The following is a 17146-nucleotide window of genomic DNA, read 5'->3' on the forward strand; positions in this document are numbered from 1 at the left end:
AGGTTGTGGAACCATCTTGGTTAAATACCTCTCTATTCCTCTTCATGATGACATATAACATCATTACTTGGTGTCATAGTACCATAAATAACTAATTGGCTGTTTTTGGGCCATCTTAATTAATGTAAACATCATGAGTCTTGACATTGCCATAGGTGTCAACTGTCCCGGATTTGCTGGGATAGTCCCGTTTTTTAATCAGTAGCCCCGTGACTGTTTTGTTCTGTGTCCCAGGAATACATTGCGAGCCTCATTTAGCTTACTGCACATGTACTGGTTTAGTGTTACTACATATACACCATTCACATTATTGACATGTACGGGGGAGCACTGTTGAAAGAGGGAAGCTAGGGAAGCAGAAGTGAGCAGTGTTGGATAAGTATAGCAGGGGGTGCAAAGGTGAACTGTGTTTGAAGAGGGTGGCAAGTGATGCAAGGGTGAGCATTGTTGGAAGAGGTTTCAGGGGTGCTTGGATGAGCAGTGTTGGAAGAGGATTGCAGAAGGTGCACAGGTGAGCAGTATTGGAAGAGAGTGGAAAAGGGTGCAGATGTAAGCAGTACTGAAAGAGGGTTGCAGAAGGTGCAGTGGTGAGCAGTGGTGAGCAGTGTTAGGGTTCTTTCACACTGTCTGCATCCGCCGGTGGACTCCGTTCTGCTCAGCGGGGATCGATCCGCCGATCCCCACTGAGCAGGCAGATGACAGCTCCGTCTCCAATCTGTATGCAGAGACGGAGCTGTCAGATCCCCGCTGTCCTCTATGGGGGAATCGGATGAGAACGGACTGCCTGTCCATTCTCATCTGATCCCATCCAATTTGATCTGCTGGACGGATGGAAAATAGGGTTTCCATCCATCCGGATTTCATGGACAGGATCGGATCAGATAGCAGCGGGTGTCAGCGGAGATGACTCCGCTGACATCCGCTGCCCCATAGGGATGCATGAAGGATCCAATCAGGACCGCCTAAAAAACTGACAGGCGGATCTGATAGGATCATTTGTGTGAAAGGGGCCTTAGAAGTGTATTGCAGGGGGTGTGGGGTGAACCCTAGTGCTGGAGTTACACACGTGTGGTGTCTTTAAAGCTAGAATTTGGACACTTTTAGGAGGCACCAGTGTCCCCTGTACACCTATGGCACAAAGATCAGAGGAGTCAGTGACAGCAGTGGCAAAGTGAAGGAGACCTTCTCTGAATGACACACCTAGCACTGTGGCAGTATTAAGCCCAACACTAAAAATATAATATATTGCAGCTTACCAATCATTAGAGGTTGTTCCTGCATTCACTTTTTTTCCCCCCTCTGTTTTTACCTGGTGATCTGGCCAGTAACACACCTGCTGTATGGAGTGCCCCCATTCTGGACAAAGGGGACACTTTTGGGCAGCAGCATTGTCAGTCTAGGGAGAGGGGAGTGTTAGATCTACTAGCAGATTTAAATACACTAACACATCAAAGCTAAACTCTAGCCAATACTTTATAAGCAGTTACAACATACCGTTTGGGATAAAGGGTTTGAATAAATAAATAAAAGCTGATCATTGTATGCCCCCCCCCCTGTCAGTGTTAAATGGTTTTTTTCACCCCTGTAACTGCTACATCTGCAGGATAGCTTGTTCTTTTGAAAAACAACAGACTTACTGGCCAGATAACCAGTTGAAAATAAAGATAAGAAAGCCTAAAAGAAAAAAAAGGAATGAAGCCGCCACGTCTAGGAATTGGTAAGCTGCAATGTAATTCCTGTTTGCTTTTGGGTTTAATACAGCTTTAACCACTTTACCCCCGCTCACTGTGCCTCTACTGTGGCACAGTGGCTCGTTCCCGTCCAGCGACGTAGACCTACGTCGCTGGACTCCTCCCCTTGTGGGCAGTGCGCGCGCGCCGCCGGAGGCTCGCCCCCGCTGTATTCAGTCACAGCGGGAGTCGGGCCAGGGGAGGAGCGGCGGTGATCACCGCCGCTCTTCCCCAATCGTCGGGGAATCGAGTCTGGAGAAAGCGGGTGGATCTCCTAAGTGACAGACAGGGTCAGATTGCAGGGTTCAGCATAGCTGAACCTGCGATCTGTCCTTGTGTCACTCAGTCACCTCCCCCCACACACGTTAGTAAGCACCAGGCATACATTAACCCCTCCCTCTCCAATAAAATGAACCCCTTCCCTGCCAGTGTCATTTTTACAGTAACAGTACATATGTATAGCACTGATTACTGCAGTAATGTCACTGGTACCCCCAAAAGTGTCAAAAATGTCAGTCAAAGGTCCGATTTGTCCGCCGCAATGTCGCAGTCCCGCAAAAAAAAAATCGCAGATCGCTGCCATTACTCGTTAAAAAAAAAACACCAAAAATGACAGAAATCTTTCCCTGTGTTAGTAAGCGCAATAACTTTTGCGCAAACCAATCAAAATACGCTTATTGTAATTTTTTTTACCAAACATAGGTAGCAGAAAACAAATTGGCCAAAAATTTTAAAAAATTTAGATTTTTACATTTTTTGGGGGGGAATTTCATATAAAAAAATGTGAAAAATATTGTTATTTTTTCAAAATTTACGCTATTTTTTTGTTTATAGTGCAAAAAGTAAAAATTGCACAGGTGATCAAATACCACCAAAAGAAAGCTCTGTTTGTGGGAAAAAAAGGACGTAAATTTAGTTTGGGTACGTCGTCGCATGACCGCGCAATTGTCAGTTAAAGTCGCACAGTGCCGAATCGCAAAAAGTGGCCTGGACGTAAGACAGCAAAATCCTCCGGTGGTAAAGTGGTTAAGAAATCTGCTGCTGGACAGATGTGTTGCCCTTGCTAATACCTGCTATGTAGGTATGTCTATTAATTTGCCTTGCAGTTTTGCCGCATTACATTTTGTTGGTGGGTTTCTGCGCTTTAAAAAGGCTGGTTGTAACTAGCATAAACAATAGATAAATAATTTTACTAATGAACAATACCTTCTTGGCTATGTTTCTGTACTTATTATGATAACCCTTCCTTTATATACAGTATGTTATGATTAAATTGTGCAATGATGTAAATGTGTAGTGTGTAAAGTGCTGCATAAATTGTAGGTGCTAAATAAATGCCTGTAAAAAATACGTTAATGATATGGCTCTTGAAGAACCATGGCCATCTTAATTGGGCAAACAGCAATAGGTATCCCTAGAAATGTTTTTGGAACGTTGGCAACAATACACTACTGATAAAATAGTTTTCCTTCTAATTTATTTTGCTCACATTTTAAAAAATGTGAATTAAAGGAGTTGTAAAGTCAGAAGGTTTTTTATCTTAATGCATCTATACATTACAATAAAAAGCCTTCTGTGTGCAGCAGCCTCCTCTACCCCTCTAAAACGTACCTTAGGTCCCTCTCTGTCCAGCCATGTCAAGTGTCTCACCTGTCCGAGATTCTTGAACGGCTGTCCGCCATTGGCTGCCACTGCTGTCATTCAAAGTCAGCTAGCCAATCAGGAGAGAGGGGGCGGGGCAAGAGCAGGGCTCCATGTCTGAATGGACACAGGGAGCTGTGACTCGGCTCGGGTGCCCCCATAGCAAGCTGCTTACTGTGGGGGCACTGAACAGTAGGGACAGGCCAGGAGAGCAGAAGAGGAACATGAGAAGAGGAGGTAAGTAGAAGATGTTTGTTATTTTTTTAGGGAAAAAAAACTGGACTTTATAATTGCTTTAAATGATTGTTAATTCAGGTGTACTTACTTAAGTTTAACATCCTTAATTTTCTTTATCAGGCTCTCTTTCTTATCTTTTGCCTTCTTTGATAAATTTTCTCCTTTTAACACATCTGATAGAAAGGTTTCCAACTCTAGAAATGAAAAAGTCAAATTAGACAAAGATATATATATATCTAAGAAATATAAGAAATTATAGAGACCTGAATTCATATAATATCTCAATGTATCACTACAAACATTCCACGTGTAATTTTATCCTCTTTTCTTGGGTATTCTCATTTTCAGTGAAAAAGGGGTGGAACTTTCAGTGTGATAGCTTTATTTATTTATTTATTTATTTATTTATTTTTTATTTATTATCGCAATATTAGGAACAGCACTTTTTCATTTGTAACATTTTTAGTACACCATTTTCAGGTATCATGGATTGCAGTGCACGAATATTGCATTATTATGTCGACATCAATATCAAAGTAATAGAACTGTATTGCCATCATTATTTCTGTATTTATAGGAACTAGGGATTTAAAGCTGAACTCCAGACAAACAGCTTAATAAACAGGTAAAATACATATATGGGTACTGTTTTACCTGCTTCAAGATTGTTCATCCAGCTCCCCTGTAAAGCACAGCTCTGCTTTACAGGGGAGGGGACCTGCTGATTTTCTGCAGCAGTTTCACTTTCACTTACAGTTCCTCACTTTAGGGTTTATTTACAAAAGCTGGAGAAGGAAAAATGTGTTAGAATTCTGCAGAGAAACCAATCAGCTTCTAACCTCAGCTTGTTTAATTAAGCTTTAGCAATAAAACATGGAAGCTGATTGGTTTCTCTGCAGATTTGTGACACATTTTGCCCTCTCTAGCCTTTGTAAATAAACCCCTCTGTTACTGGAGAGTGAAAGGATAAGCAGCACCCTATGAGCTAATCTATCTGTCACATTTCCCTCTTCTGCTATATGCATGGTTATTGCACTCCAGCATACCTGACTGGCCCCTTGAGCTGTTCACTTTCCCTCTCTGAGCTCTGCTGTACTGACTATATAATAGATCGTAGGAGGCTGATACAAAGTCAAATTCAAATTTACATTTATAAAAATACAACGAAGGATAGATTAATGTACTCAGAGCTGCATTAGTTGTGTATCCTGCATGTGCCTGGAGTTCAGCTTTAAGGGTTAGGTTTATGAGCACCTTTGAGTTAAAGTTTCGTTTTAGGGGATAGGCAAGGCAGTAGCATGTACACATTTGGTTATGGTTTAGACCAGCAATTCCCAAACAGGCTTCCTTCAGAGGTTCCTTGAGCTGTGGTTAACTAACCTCTAACATGTTGCATTGTTCCAGGTCCAACGCAACTTGGCAGAGTCAGTGGCATGACTGCAAACGTGGCATTCTGACCACCACTGTAAGGGGGACTTTCTTCCCACTATCCACCACCAATGTATAGGGACATTTTCCCTACGATCCCCCCTCCCAGATGGACTTATTTTAGTAGGAGCTCTTTCTTCTGCTGCTGTGATCCAGTGATAACAGATTGTATCAGCAACAGGAATACAACACACAGAAATGCAAAATATTTTTCCTTTATTAAAATAACAAGAAACAAGTTCTGGTATGACATGTTTCACGCTATATACAGCAATTTCATAAATGAATGGAAAGTGATATATGAATGGAGGAGGCAAACCTTTTATGTATCCTCCCATTCTCCATTCATAGATAATTTTTCATTTATAAAAAGCTATAGTACAACTTTCTATGAATGAAGGAGGGTGCAGAAAGGGTGGTCCAATTATACAGCTACAATTTATTCTGGAATATCAAATCTGTTCAGTGAACCTAAAGTAGCTGGAGCAGTCATCAAATTTAAAATTGTATTAGTTCTCAGCTTAGGTGGAAAAAAAAAAATACAATTCGTGAGGAGATTTTCTGCTGTTCAGATACCCTCCACGCTTCACACTTCATGCCCACAGGTACAATCATTACTTGCCTCATTCAACCCCACCACTATAGATGAGGTTGCTAAAACTACTTTCTAACATCCAGCTAACCACCTGCCCTCTGGATCCTGTTCCCGTGCTAATGCTACGTTCACCCTTTGCCTCTATTCTACACTCTAAACCACATCTTCAAACTCTCCCTCTATTCTGGCATCTTACCCAACTCTCTAAATTTTAAAACATTCACTAGTCAGCCCCAAAGTTAAAAAGCCCTCACTGAACCCAACCAATCTTAACAACCTATGCCCTATTTCTTTGCTCCCCTTTTTATCCAAACTCCTTGAACATCTGGTCTACAACCAACTAAGCGACCACCTTGCCGAGAATAGCCTTCTTGATCCCCTTCATTCTGGATTTCGTCAACACTCCACAGAAACTCCTCTCCTAAAACTAACAAACACTCTACTAACGGCCAAATCCAATGGACACTATTCTGTACTCCTACTCCTTAAACTTTCTGTTGCCTTTGATATGGTTGACCACCCCCTTCTCCTCAAAAAACTCCACGCCTTTGTTCTCCGTGACTGTACTCTTCACTGGTTCCTTCCCACTTATCCAACCGGACCTTTAGCGTTACTTACAATTCTACTTTCTGCTCTCCTCTTTCTTTCTCTGTTGGGGTCCCCCAAGGTTCTGTTCTTGGACCTCTCCTATTTTTATCTACACCTCTTCTCTGGGTCAGCTGATAGCCTCCCATGGCTTCCAATACCATCTCTAAGCTGATGACACCCAAATCTATTTCTCTACCCCTCAGCTCACTCCCTCAGTCTCCTCATATATCCCTAATTTACTAGCAGATTTATCTGGATGTCACAGCACTTCCTCAAACTCAATCTATCCAAAACCCAACTTACAATTTTTCTTCTACCACGTGCCCCTTCCCCTGATCTCTCAGTCAAAATCGATGACACAACTGTCACCCCATCCCCACATGCCAAGGTCCTTGGTGTAGTCCTGGACTCTGAACTCTCCTTTAAGCCCCACATCCAATCACTGTCCAAATCTTGCCGCCTCAACTTCCGCAACATCTCCAAAATACGCTCCTTTCTAAACAATAAAACAACAAAGCTCTTAACTCACTCCCTGGTCATCTCTCGCCTGGACTACTGCAACTCCCTTCTCATTGGCTTACCCTTACATAGGCTATCCCCCCTTCAATCCATCACATACACTGCTGCCAGACTCATCCACCTCACCAAATCGCTCAGTGTCTGCTACTCCTCTCTGTCAATCCCTCCACTGGCTTCCACTCAGCCAACAAATTACATTCCACATACTAACAACAACTTACAAAGCCATCCACAACTAGCCTAGTCTCAAAATACCAACCTAATCAATCTCTTTCCTCTCAAGACCTCCTGCTCTCTAGCTCCCTCGTCACCTCCTCCCATGCTCACCTCCAGGACTTTTCCAGAGCTTCTCCAATCCTATGGAACTCCTTACCCCAATCTGTCCTACTATATCCTACTCTATTAGCTTTTAGACATTCTCTGAAAACCCTCCTCTTCAGAGAAGCCTATCCTACCCACACCTAACAACTGTATTTTCATTTTCTCCATCAGCTCATCCGCTTACAGTTATTACTTTTTGTTTCACTTGACCCTCCCTTCTTGAGGAGAGCTTTAACGAGCAGGGCCCTCTAATTCCTCCTGTATTGAACTGTATTGTAACTGTATTGTCTTCCCTCATATTGTAAAGCGCTGGGCAAACTGTTGGCGCTATATAAATCCTGTATAATAATAATAATAATGTTTGACAATGTTCTTCTTTATTTGCTGTTGCTTTTTTTTTTTTTTACAAAAGTACTAAGGGAAGACCAGAGCACTCTACTTTCCTATACAGTTCATTACCAGTTTTAAGACTTTCCTTGTGTAGTGAATAGGTTGTGCGGTTCATTTTTCAGTGTACTACTTCAATAATCCTCCTGCACAGTTAATCTGGACCCTCAATAAACTTCTACAAAATTTGACACGGGTGATAAATGACCTTTTCCAGTTAAGTAAGAAGGCTTTTAGGAAGCACCATTCTTGAGGAAACATTTTTGTAACATTGCAGGCAATGACACTGCATTGTTCTGTTACTTTTCCAAAACTATTTATCATCAGTGATCTAAAATTTTACAGTAAAAGTCAGGGTGCAAGACAAAAGGTTTCTCTAAAAAACATGCACGTTCAGTTATATAAAGTATACAATATATATATATATATACACACACACACACTGTAAACTGTATGTATATATTTATAAAGTTTAAGAGGGTGGGCAGGACATGCAAGTGACCAGGTGGATCCCAAAAAACTATGCGTTTACACTTGCGGTACTGTAACCCCCTTGTAACATACTGTATGCACAGTTGTGCTCATAGGTTTACTTACCCTGACAGAATTTATGACTTCTTGGCCATTTTTCTGCGAGTATGAATGATAACATAAAAACTTTTCTTTCACTCATGGTTAGTGTTTGGCTGAAGCCATTTATTATCAATCTGTGTTTACTCTTTTTAAATCTACCTGTTTAAAGTACCTGTCAAAAAAATAAAAAAATGTTTTAAATGTACAAAAATATCGGTCAATATCAGCCGATACTGATATGCATTAGCTAAAATATCAGTATCGGTATCGGCAACGAAAAACCGATATCGGTCGATCACTAGTTTGAATGGCTGTTAAAGATAATCATCCTCACCTGTGATCTGTTTGCTTGTAATTAGTGTGTGTGTATAAAAGGTCAATGAGTTTCTGGACTTGTGACAGACCCTTGCATCTTTCATCCAGTACTGTACTGACGTTTCTGGATTCTGAGTCACGGGAAAAGCAAAAGAATTATTAAAGGATCAGTGGGAAAAGGTAGTTGAACTGTATAAAACAGGAAAGGGATATAACAAGATATCCAAGGAATTAATAATGCCAATGTTCAAACTCTAATCAAGAAGTGGAAAATGAGGGGTTCTGTTGAAACCAAACCACGGTCAGGCAGACAGACTAAAATTTCAGCCACAACTGCCAGGAAAATTGTTCGGGATACAAAGAAAAACCCACAAATAACTTCAGGTGAAATACAGGACTCTCTGAAAACATGTTGTGTGGTTGTTTTAGGATGCACAATAAGGAGGTAGTTGTAGATGGGCTGCATGGTCGAGTCACCAGAAGAAAGCCATTACTATGCAAATGCCACAAAGTATCCCCCTTACAATACTACAAACAGCACAGAGACAAGCCTCAAACCTTCTGGCACAAAGTCATTTGGAGTGATGAGACCAAAACTAAGCTTTTTGGCCACAACCATAAACTCTACATTTGGAAAGGAGTCAACAAGGCCTATGGTGAATGGTACACCATTCCTACTGTAAAACACAGAGGTGGATTTCTGATGTTTTGGGGATGTGTGAGCTACAAAGGCACAGGAAATGTGGTCAGAATTGATGGCAAGATGAATGCAGTATGTTATCAAAAAATATTGGAGGAAAATTTGCATTCATCAGCCCGGAAGCTGCACATGGGACGTACTTGGACATTCCAACATGACAATGATCCTAAACACAAGGCCAAGTCAACCTGTCATTGGCTACAGCAGAATAAAGTGAAGGTTCTGGAGCGGCACTCTCAGTCTTCTGACCTCAATGTCATTGAGCCATTCTGGGGAGATCTCAAACGTGCAGTTCATGCAAGACAGCCCAAGAATTTACAGGAACTGGAGGCTTTTTGCCAGGAAGAATGGGCAGCTTTACTATCTGAGAAGATAAAGAACCTCATCCACAAATACCACAAAAGATTTTAAGCTGTCATTGATGTTAAAGGGGGCAATACATGGTATTAAGAACTGGGGTATGTAGAATTTTGATCAGCGTCTCTTGGGTAGTTTCTGTTGTCATTATGATTTAAAAAGAGTAAACACAGTCGAATGATAATAAATGGCTTCAGCCAAACACTAACCATGAGTGAAAGAAAAGTTTTTGTGTTATCATTCATATTCTCTGAAAAATTGCCAAGAAATCATAAATTCTGCCAGGGTACGTAAACTTATGAGCACAACTGTTTTTGTATTACACATATACTATATATATATATATATATATATATATATATATATATATATATATATGATGTGGTAAAATATTTTATTGTATATGTTCATGCAATGCTAAAAAAATTTAATATAATTCCGTTATTTATTAAAGCTGAACTCGAGGTAAACAGTTATATAGACAGCCAAAGTGAATAGAATAGGGAAAGGTTTACCCCCACCAGGTTTTACTGCTATCCGGGGTTCCATCAGAGAAGTTCCCCATAACTTTCTGTTTGTTTTAACCAGACAGAAAGTGAGAAAAGATCTGCAACAGGGAAACAACTAACAAAAAAAAAAAACAGATAGTGGTTCTAGTATTCATAAAGCATTTGACTTCTGTCTATTGTTATCCACTTGTCGACCACACACTGTAGTTCTACTGCTACAGTGCGGGCCAGATGCTCAGAATCCCATATATATCCTCCGGGTCGTCTAATAGTTTCTAGTACAAATTCCGTAACTACACCTATTGCTAAATATCTAGATAGATGTTTGACCCCCTTTAAATTCAAATACTCGTTCCTATATTAGGGATATGCAGCATTTCTTGAGTAGGATAAGAGACATAATGATTTCCCCGGAATACATTTTGGTCCCTTGGGATGTAGCCAATTTATATACAGTCATTTCCCATGATTTAGGAATTGAAGATTGTCTGCGGTTGTTAGTTCATTCCCAAAATTATAACACCAGGCAAATCTCGTTCCTGTTGGAATTATTAACTATGGACTTAAAAGAGAATTTTTTATTTTTTTTTAAAGACAGTTATTTTTTACAGCTTATTGGTGCAGCGATGGGATTTAACGTGCCCCCCCCCCCCCATACGCTAATTTGTTTATGGATATGACTGAAAATGCATTTATATATCATTTTTTTTATCCAACAATGTACATGCTGGTGTAGATTTATAACTTTCTTTGGCTACACATTTTGTGGAAAAGGGCCATTCTATTTCACAACCAAAATTCATGGTAATAGATGGTATACACAGAAATAGACGAGGGGGGTAACAGGGAGGTAACCCTCAGAAAACGTGAAGTATATTGGATACATTGTTTAAATACGTTACAGCCTTATGGGTTGAATTCCGATTTTCCGATTTTGACTTGTATCATTTTCTTTATTAGGGTTGATAGATGAATATGGTAGGATTATTTTTGTATTTTAATCATAGGTATTTTTTTGCAGCGTATCTTTTTTGAGTGGAGAAGATCGAACATCTGTTGAACCATCGCTTTCTACATGCTTTCACCATTTCAGATGTTTGTTAATTGTTTTCTTTGCATGTGATTGATTAATTGATTCCAGGTGCTTATTTGATTATATATGCTATGCAATATTGGCTCATTGTTAGATGTGTTCTGTTCTGAGGAAGGATGTTATCTATGTAGCCCGAAACTGTTATCATGGAACACTATTTGTTACTTTTTGTATGATTTTACTTTTTTGAAGAAATTTTATAGTGCAGCAATCCATTTCTTGGATTTTTCTATATATGGCCGGTGGAACGACCTGATTGCTTAGCACTTGTATCCTGCTGTGTTGCACTTTACCTACATTATTGCAATATATATATATATATATATATATATATACACACATATACACACAGTAAACACTTTACACATTGTTAGGCACGCAGTTAACCTTTGATTGCCCCAGATGTTAACCTCTTCCCAGCCAGTGTCCATAGTAGTAATAGTGTATATCAGTGGTCCTCAACTCCGGTCCTCAGGGCCCATTAACAGGCCAGATTTTAAGTATTACCTTGGGGAGATGCAGACTAGAATACTGCAATCACTGAGCAGCAAATTATATCACCTGGGATGTATTTCAGTTATCTTGCAAACCTGGCCTGTTAGTGGGCCCTGAGGACAAGGGTTGAGGACCACTGGTGTATATGATTAGCACTGATCACTGGTGATGTCACTGTTAGTCAGTTCCTCCTTGTGTCAGCTAGTGTCAGATTGCCTTGATGTAGAAGCTTATTCAGCACTCTCTGCATTAGACCCTTCCCCAAGACAGGGGTGTAAATGATCAGGAATGCAGTATCAAATGCCCAACACCCATTCATGCATGCTGCTAAAAGACTAATTTTTTTTCCATGGAACTGTATATTCTGAGTTTTGAGTCTAAGGAGACAATGTGTGTGGTTTTCCATAAACATTATACTATGGCGCTATGCATAGTACACTATTTATAATGGAGCACAAAAATGTTTATCTGCTCTTTGGTGCACTGCAATTCACTATATTCATGTGGGGCCATCCCATTTATGAAAAATGGGTGGCAGTGTGAAGCTAGTGGAGCCCCACAGAGTTCTTTATGCTTATCAGAGCAAAGAGAGCTGTATGACACACCTCCAGGATGACCACTGCCTTGCTAAAGAAGCTGAGGGTTAAGGTGATGGAATGGCCAAGCATGTCTCCAGACTTAATCCCTATTGAGCATCTGTGGGGCATCCTCAAACGAAAGGTGGAGGAGCGCAAGGTCTCTAACATCCACCAGCTCTGTGATGTCATAATGGAGGAGTGGAAGTGGACTCCAGTGGCAACCTGTGAAGCTCTGGTGAAATCCATGTCCAAGGGGGTTAAGGCAGTGCTGGAAAATATTAGTGGCCACACAAAATATTGACATTTTGGTCTCAATTTGGAAATTTACACTTAGGGGTGTACTCACTTTTGTTGCCAGCAGTTTAGACATTATTGGCTGTGTGTTCAGTTATTTTGAGGGGCCAGCAAATTTACACTGTTATACAAGCTGTACACTCACTACTTTACAGTGTAGCAAAGTGTCATTTCTTCAGTGTTGTCACATGAAAAGATATAATAAAATATTTACAATGTGAAGGGTGTACTCACTTTTGTGAGATACTGTATATGGCCAGCTTTAGACAAAGATGCTTGAAGCATTAAAGTTTGTACAGAAAACACAACAAAGCCTCTTACTAGCAAATTGTGAAACACTAATATACTCACACACCATAATTCGAATGTCTAGTAATCTGTTATGCAGATCTTCAGAAAGGAGGATTTTCAAAACAAGATACAGTATGTGCGCAAAGATGACTAACAGATTAGTTAGTCATTTATCTTACTATCATGTCAGACTTGTCATAGTAAAAGCACAAGGTTCAAGTCAGGGACATATAGTGGATTTAAAAACAGAAATGTAAAGTGGACCTGTCATTCTATAGTAAATATAATAAAGGGAAGGAAGAAAGTTCTTTTTTCTTTGATGAAAATCTTTAGTGTATTTTGAAGGGTCAAAGTCTTTTTAAACTCTGACCACATATTGTTTGTACATGAAGGTTAGGTTTCAGAGATACATCTGTAATATTAGTATGTTAATATAAAATCATGCTGTTAGGGAAGAGAGATAGAAAGAGAATGTAATATGATGATTGTTGATTGGTTAAAAAACTGGTTTATTAATCTACATATCTGTCGCATCTATCAGCATCACAGAACATCACCATATACAGTATAGATACTAAAGCTAGTCATACAAAAATAGAATTTCATTTTTAAAAAATTGTTTTTTTTTTAAGTGTTTGATTTTCTAATGGTTAAAGAGGAAAAACCAATGTTAGTTTTCAGCCGTATGAATGAGAAAATTCTAAGGTTCAGGATGACATTTTTTTTTCCCGTTTCATATTGGATCAAATAAAATTCTGACTGGTAATGTTGTCCTTATTCAGGAAAAAGTGTTTGTATTGTATTTGTATACTATTTTAACAATTAAAAATGGAATGCTTAAAATGGTTAAAAACCCTTACATATACCCACTGAAGTGACTAGCCTCAGGTGATACACAGAGATAAAACAAAAGTTGCCACTATTAACCACTTCAGCTCCAGAAGGTTTCACCTGGCGCCCAAGTGCATTACCTTACATTTTTCAACATTAAACCTCATCTGCCATGTAGTTGCCCACCCCATTATTTTGTTCAGGTCCGCTTGTAAGGTTTCCACATCTTGCATATTGTTCCCTTTCCTTTCCTGGAAGCCAAAGGAAATTCTCTGTACTTCCAAGTATGGAAGATCACGTGAATCACTAACAGGGCTGAGCCAATCACAAAATTACCCTGTGTAAGCTACAACTCTGGCAACTCACAGCTTACACCGGACTTTACTTAAAGAGGTTGTAAACCCCAAAAAAAATGTTTTTTTCTTTTTGCAACCTGCAAGAGAAACGCATAATGAGCTAGTATGCATCGCATACTAGCTCATTCTGAAATACTTACCTTAGAACGAGCCCCCGCCGTGCCGTCCACTTACCTGTATGACGGGCGACATGTCCAGTCGCCCGTCTTCCGGAATCGCGGCATCCGGCCATCTGATTGGCCGGAGCAGCGGTGACATCACTCCCGCGCACGCGGGAGCCAATGGTCACGGCACGGAGCTCTGAAGGAACGGCACCAGCGGCCTTCAGAGCGCATGCGCCAGTGACGTCACTGGCTGCATTTAAGGTAAATATCTCCTAAACGGTACATGTTTAGGAGATATTTACAGTACCTATAGGTAAGTCTTATCATAGGCTTACCTATAGGTAAAAGTTACAGAGGAGGGTTTACTTCCTCTTTAATTACAAACGGCTAAACAGAGGAGTGATGGACTGAAAGGGAGGTAAGTATATACTGCTGGGATGGGCTAAGTTAAACGGAATCTGTTGGTTTACCCTTCTATGTAAAGGCATAGATTCATTTAATTATGAATGCAAGTTGTATGAAAATAGGCTAGCCTTCATTTACATAAAGCAGAAATAGGTTTTAGGACCCATTCACAGCAGTAGCCTCATTGGTATGGGTTGTGCAGGGGCTGTGCAATGAGCTTAGTTATTTACTTATTTATTTTTTTTACTTTATTAAAATGTCACAAAATTACATTTCATTCAACGTAATGCACTGCATTGCATTGTGATCCAGTTTAGTGAGATACAATGGGGTTGATTTACTCAAACTGGAGAGTGCAAACATTGGTGCAGCTGTGTATGGCAGTAAATCAACTTCTAACTTCAGCTTGTTCAGTTAAGATTTGACGAAGAAAATCTGGAAGCTGATTGGTTTCTATTCAGAGCTGCACCAGAGTCTGCACTCTCCAGTTTTAGTAAATCAACCCCAGTGGGGTTAAAGAGGAGCATTGGTCTCATCACATAGGAGTTGATTTACTAACACTGGAGGACTCAGAATCTGGTGCAGCTGTACATGGTAGCCAATCAGCTTCCAACTTCAGCTTGTTCAATTAAGCTTTAAAAATAAAACCTGGAAGCTGCACTCTACAGCTTTAGGAAATCTCCCCCATAAGTTCTAATAAAAACACTCTCATTATCCTTATAGAGTGATTTGTGTTATTAGGCACTTCATTTACAGTAAAGTGCAATGTTTTCACGTTTATTTGTGTGCTAAATGAGCACATACCGGCAGTGTGCCGGCATCCATACAAAAGGCCCGTACACACGTAGCGATTGTCGGCTGTAAATATTCGGCCAACGTCCGATTGGCCGATTGTCAGCTTGTTAGTATGATGCTTCCGACAACCGACTGCGACTTTTTGGCCGAACAGAATCTGGTGTGCAGGCTTTAAAATTTTTGTTGGCCAACACCAGAACGGCCGATTGTTCCTCAGTCAGTACAGAATTCGGCTGACAAACAGCAGATGAGCAAGACTGGGCATGCTCAGAGAAGAAAAAACACACGGAAAGTTAACCAGCACATGACATCACTTCTACAGTCGGCTGTTGTTGGCCGACAAAATTCGTGTGCAGTCTTTAGCACTTTTCAACCGACAGGACAGCACTGGACAAAAGACGGCCGATCGTTCGGCCGACAATCGGGTGTCGTACGGGGCTTAAGTAAGGGCAGCCAAATCCGGTGCTGTTTACCTCCTGAAATTTGTCCATTTCCCAACCCAGCTTGCACATCTGATTCTCACGCATGCCCAGTAAGCACATAGCGCAGGAACCAGATTGTATACAAGTTTCTATAGCAACTCCTCCTGGCCGCGTCATTTCTGGTAAAAAATACCGCATTATTAGATGCTTAGGATGCCCGAAGACTCCTGGGATCGATTATATACCTGATATCCCAAGAATCAACGGGAGATCCTAATGACATTGCTTGCCTAGGCGGCAGGAACCAGAAGTACCACAAAAGTTTTTAAAAAGGAACTTTCAAATAATAAAAAAAATAATAATATCCATTTATTAATGCACTATGAGGTGGTCATTGTAATGAAGATAACTTTAAAAAAATGAGTGAAGATCCACTTTAGAAACGTAATGTGTCAAACTTTATTCAGCAGACACCAATGCACATTACACATTGGTGTGCACTGAAAGAATAGGACATTGGGCAAACGGCCTTGTCTAGGTGTTGGGACTGTGATGGGCAACACTGCCCTATGGGGCTGGCATTAATGAGCCCCTAGGATAGACAACTCAGGAACCAGGTTGACCAGGAAAGTCTAGCTTAGATAAGCATAAAAAAAAGGAAAAAATGTTAACACCACATTCCTTCCGAAAATAGATAGCATTATTTGTTTAGCTACTGTTTACATTACCAATCTTGACTGGCTCTGAGTTCCCTCCAGAGAGAAAATGTACTGCTATACTTAAAGGAACAGTTAATACAGGCGCAGAGGGATCCAAGTAGAGATAAGTGATAACATACCATTTACAAATTACTTAGTGTCAATTACAGAGAGAAATGATTTGTGAAAAGAGAGATAAAATGTACCGCAAGCACTTGGGTAAAAGAGAGCATAGGAAAATGCTTTAGAATGAAATAGGATGATCACATCAGACAATCTTAACTGCTTAGATAAACTGCATATGCTTTATGTATGGGTTTATATGAAGATGAATACTCAGGCATCAACATTCACTATATTGTCAAAAGTATTGGGACACCTGCCTTTACACGCACATGAACTTTAATGTCATCCCAGTCTTAGTCTGTAGGGTTCAATATGGAGTTGGCCCACCCTTTGCTGCTATACCTGCTTCAACTCTTCTGGATAGGCTGTCTACAAGGTGTAGTAGTGTGTCTATGGGAATGTTTGACCATTCTTCCAGAAGCGCATTTGTGAGGTTAGGCGCTGATGTGGACAAGACTGTCTGACTCGCAATCAATCAAGTTCCTCCACAATGTCTTTATGAACCTTGCTTTGTGCAGTGGTGCGCAGTCATGTTGGAAAAGGAAGGGGCCAACCCCAAACTGTTCCCACAAAGTTGGGAGCATGAAATTGTCCAAAATGTCTTGGTATGCTGACAACTCAAGGGGCCAAGCCCAACCCCTGAAAAACAACCCCACTCCAACAAATGATTTGGACCAGTGCACAAAGCAAGGTCCATAAAGACATGGAGAAGGAAGTTTAGGGTGGAGAAATTTGACTGACCTGCACAGAGTCCTGAA

At 40.5% G+C, this 17146-nt stretch overlaps 1 protein-coding gene across 1 annotated transcript in view; it reads right to left on the reverse strand.

Moving 5' to 3' along the window:
* Window positions 1-17146, reverse strand: part of SKAP2 (src kinase associated phosphoprotein 2) — a 385859-nt gene that overhangs the window by 327502 nt on the left and 41211 nt on the right. The window contains exon 2 of the mRNA XM_082259466.1: window positions 3697-3802. Coding sequence (XP_082115592.1) covers window positions 3697-3802 — 106 coding nt within the window. The remainder of the gene's footprint in view (window positions 1-3696; window positions 3803-17146) is intronic.

This window comes from Pelophylax lessonae (genome assembly GCF_965119305.1).
Source record: "Pelophylax lessonae genome assembly, chromosome: 5".
NCBI lineage: Eukaryota > Metazoa > Chordata > Amphibia > Anura > Ranidae > Pelophylax > Pelophylax lessonae.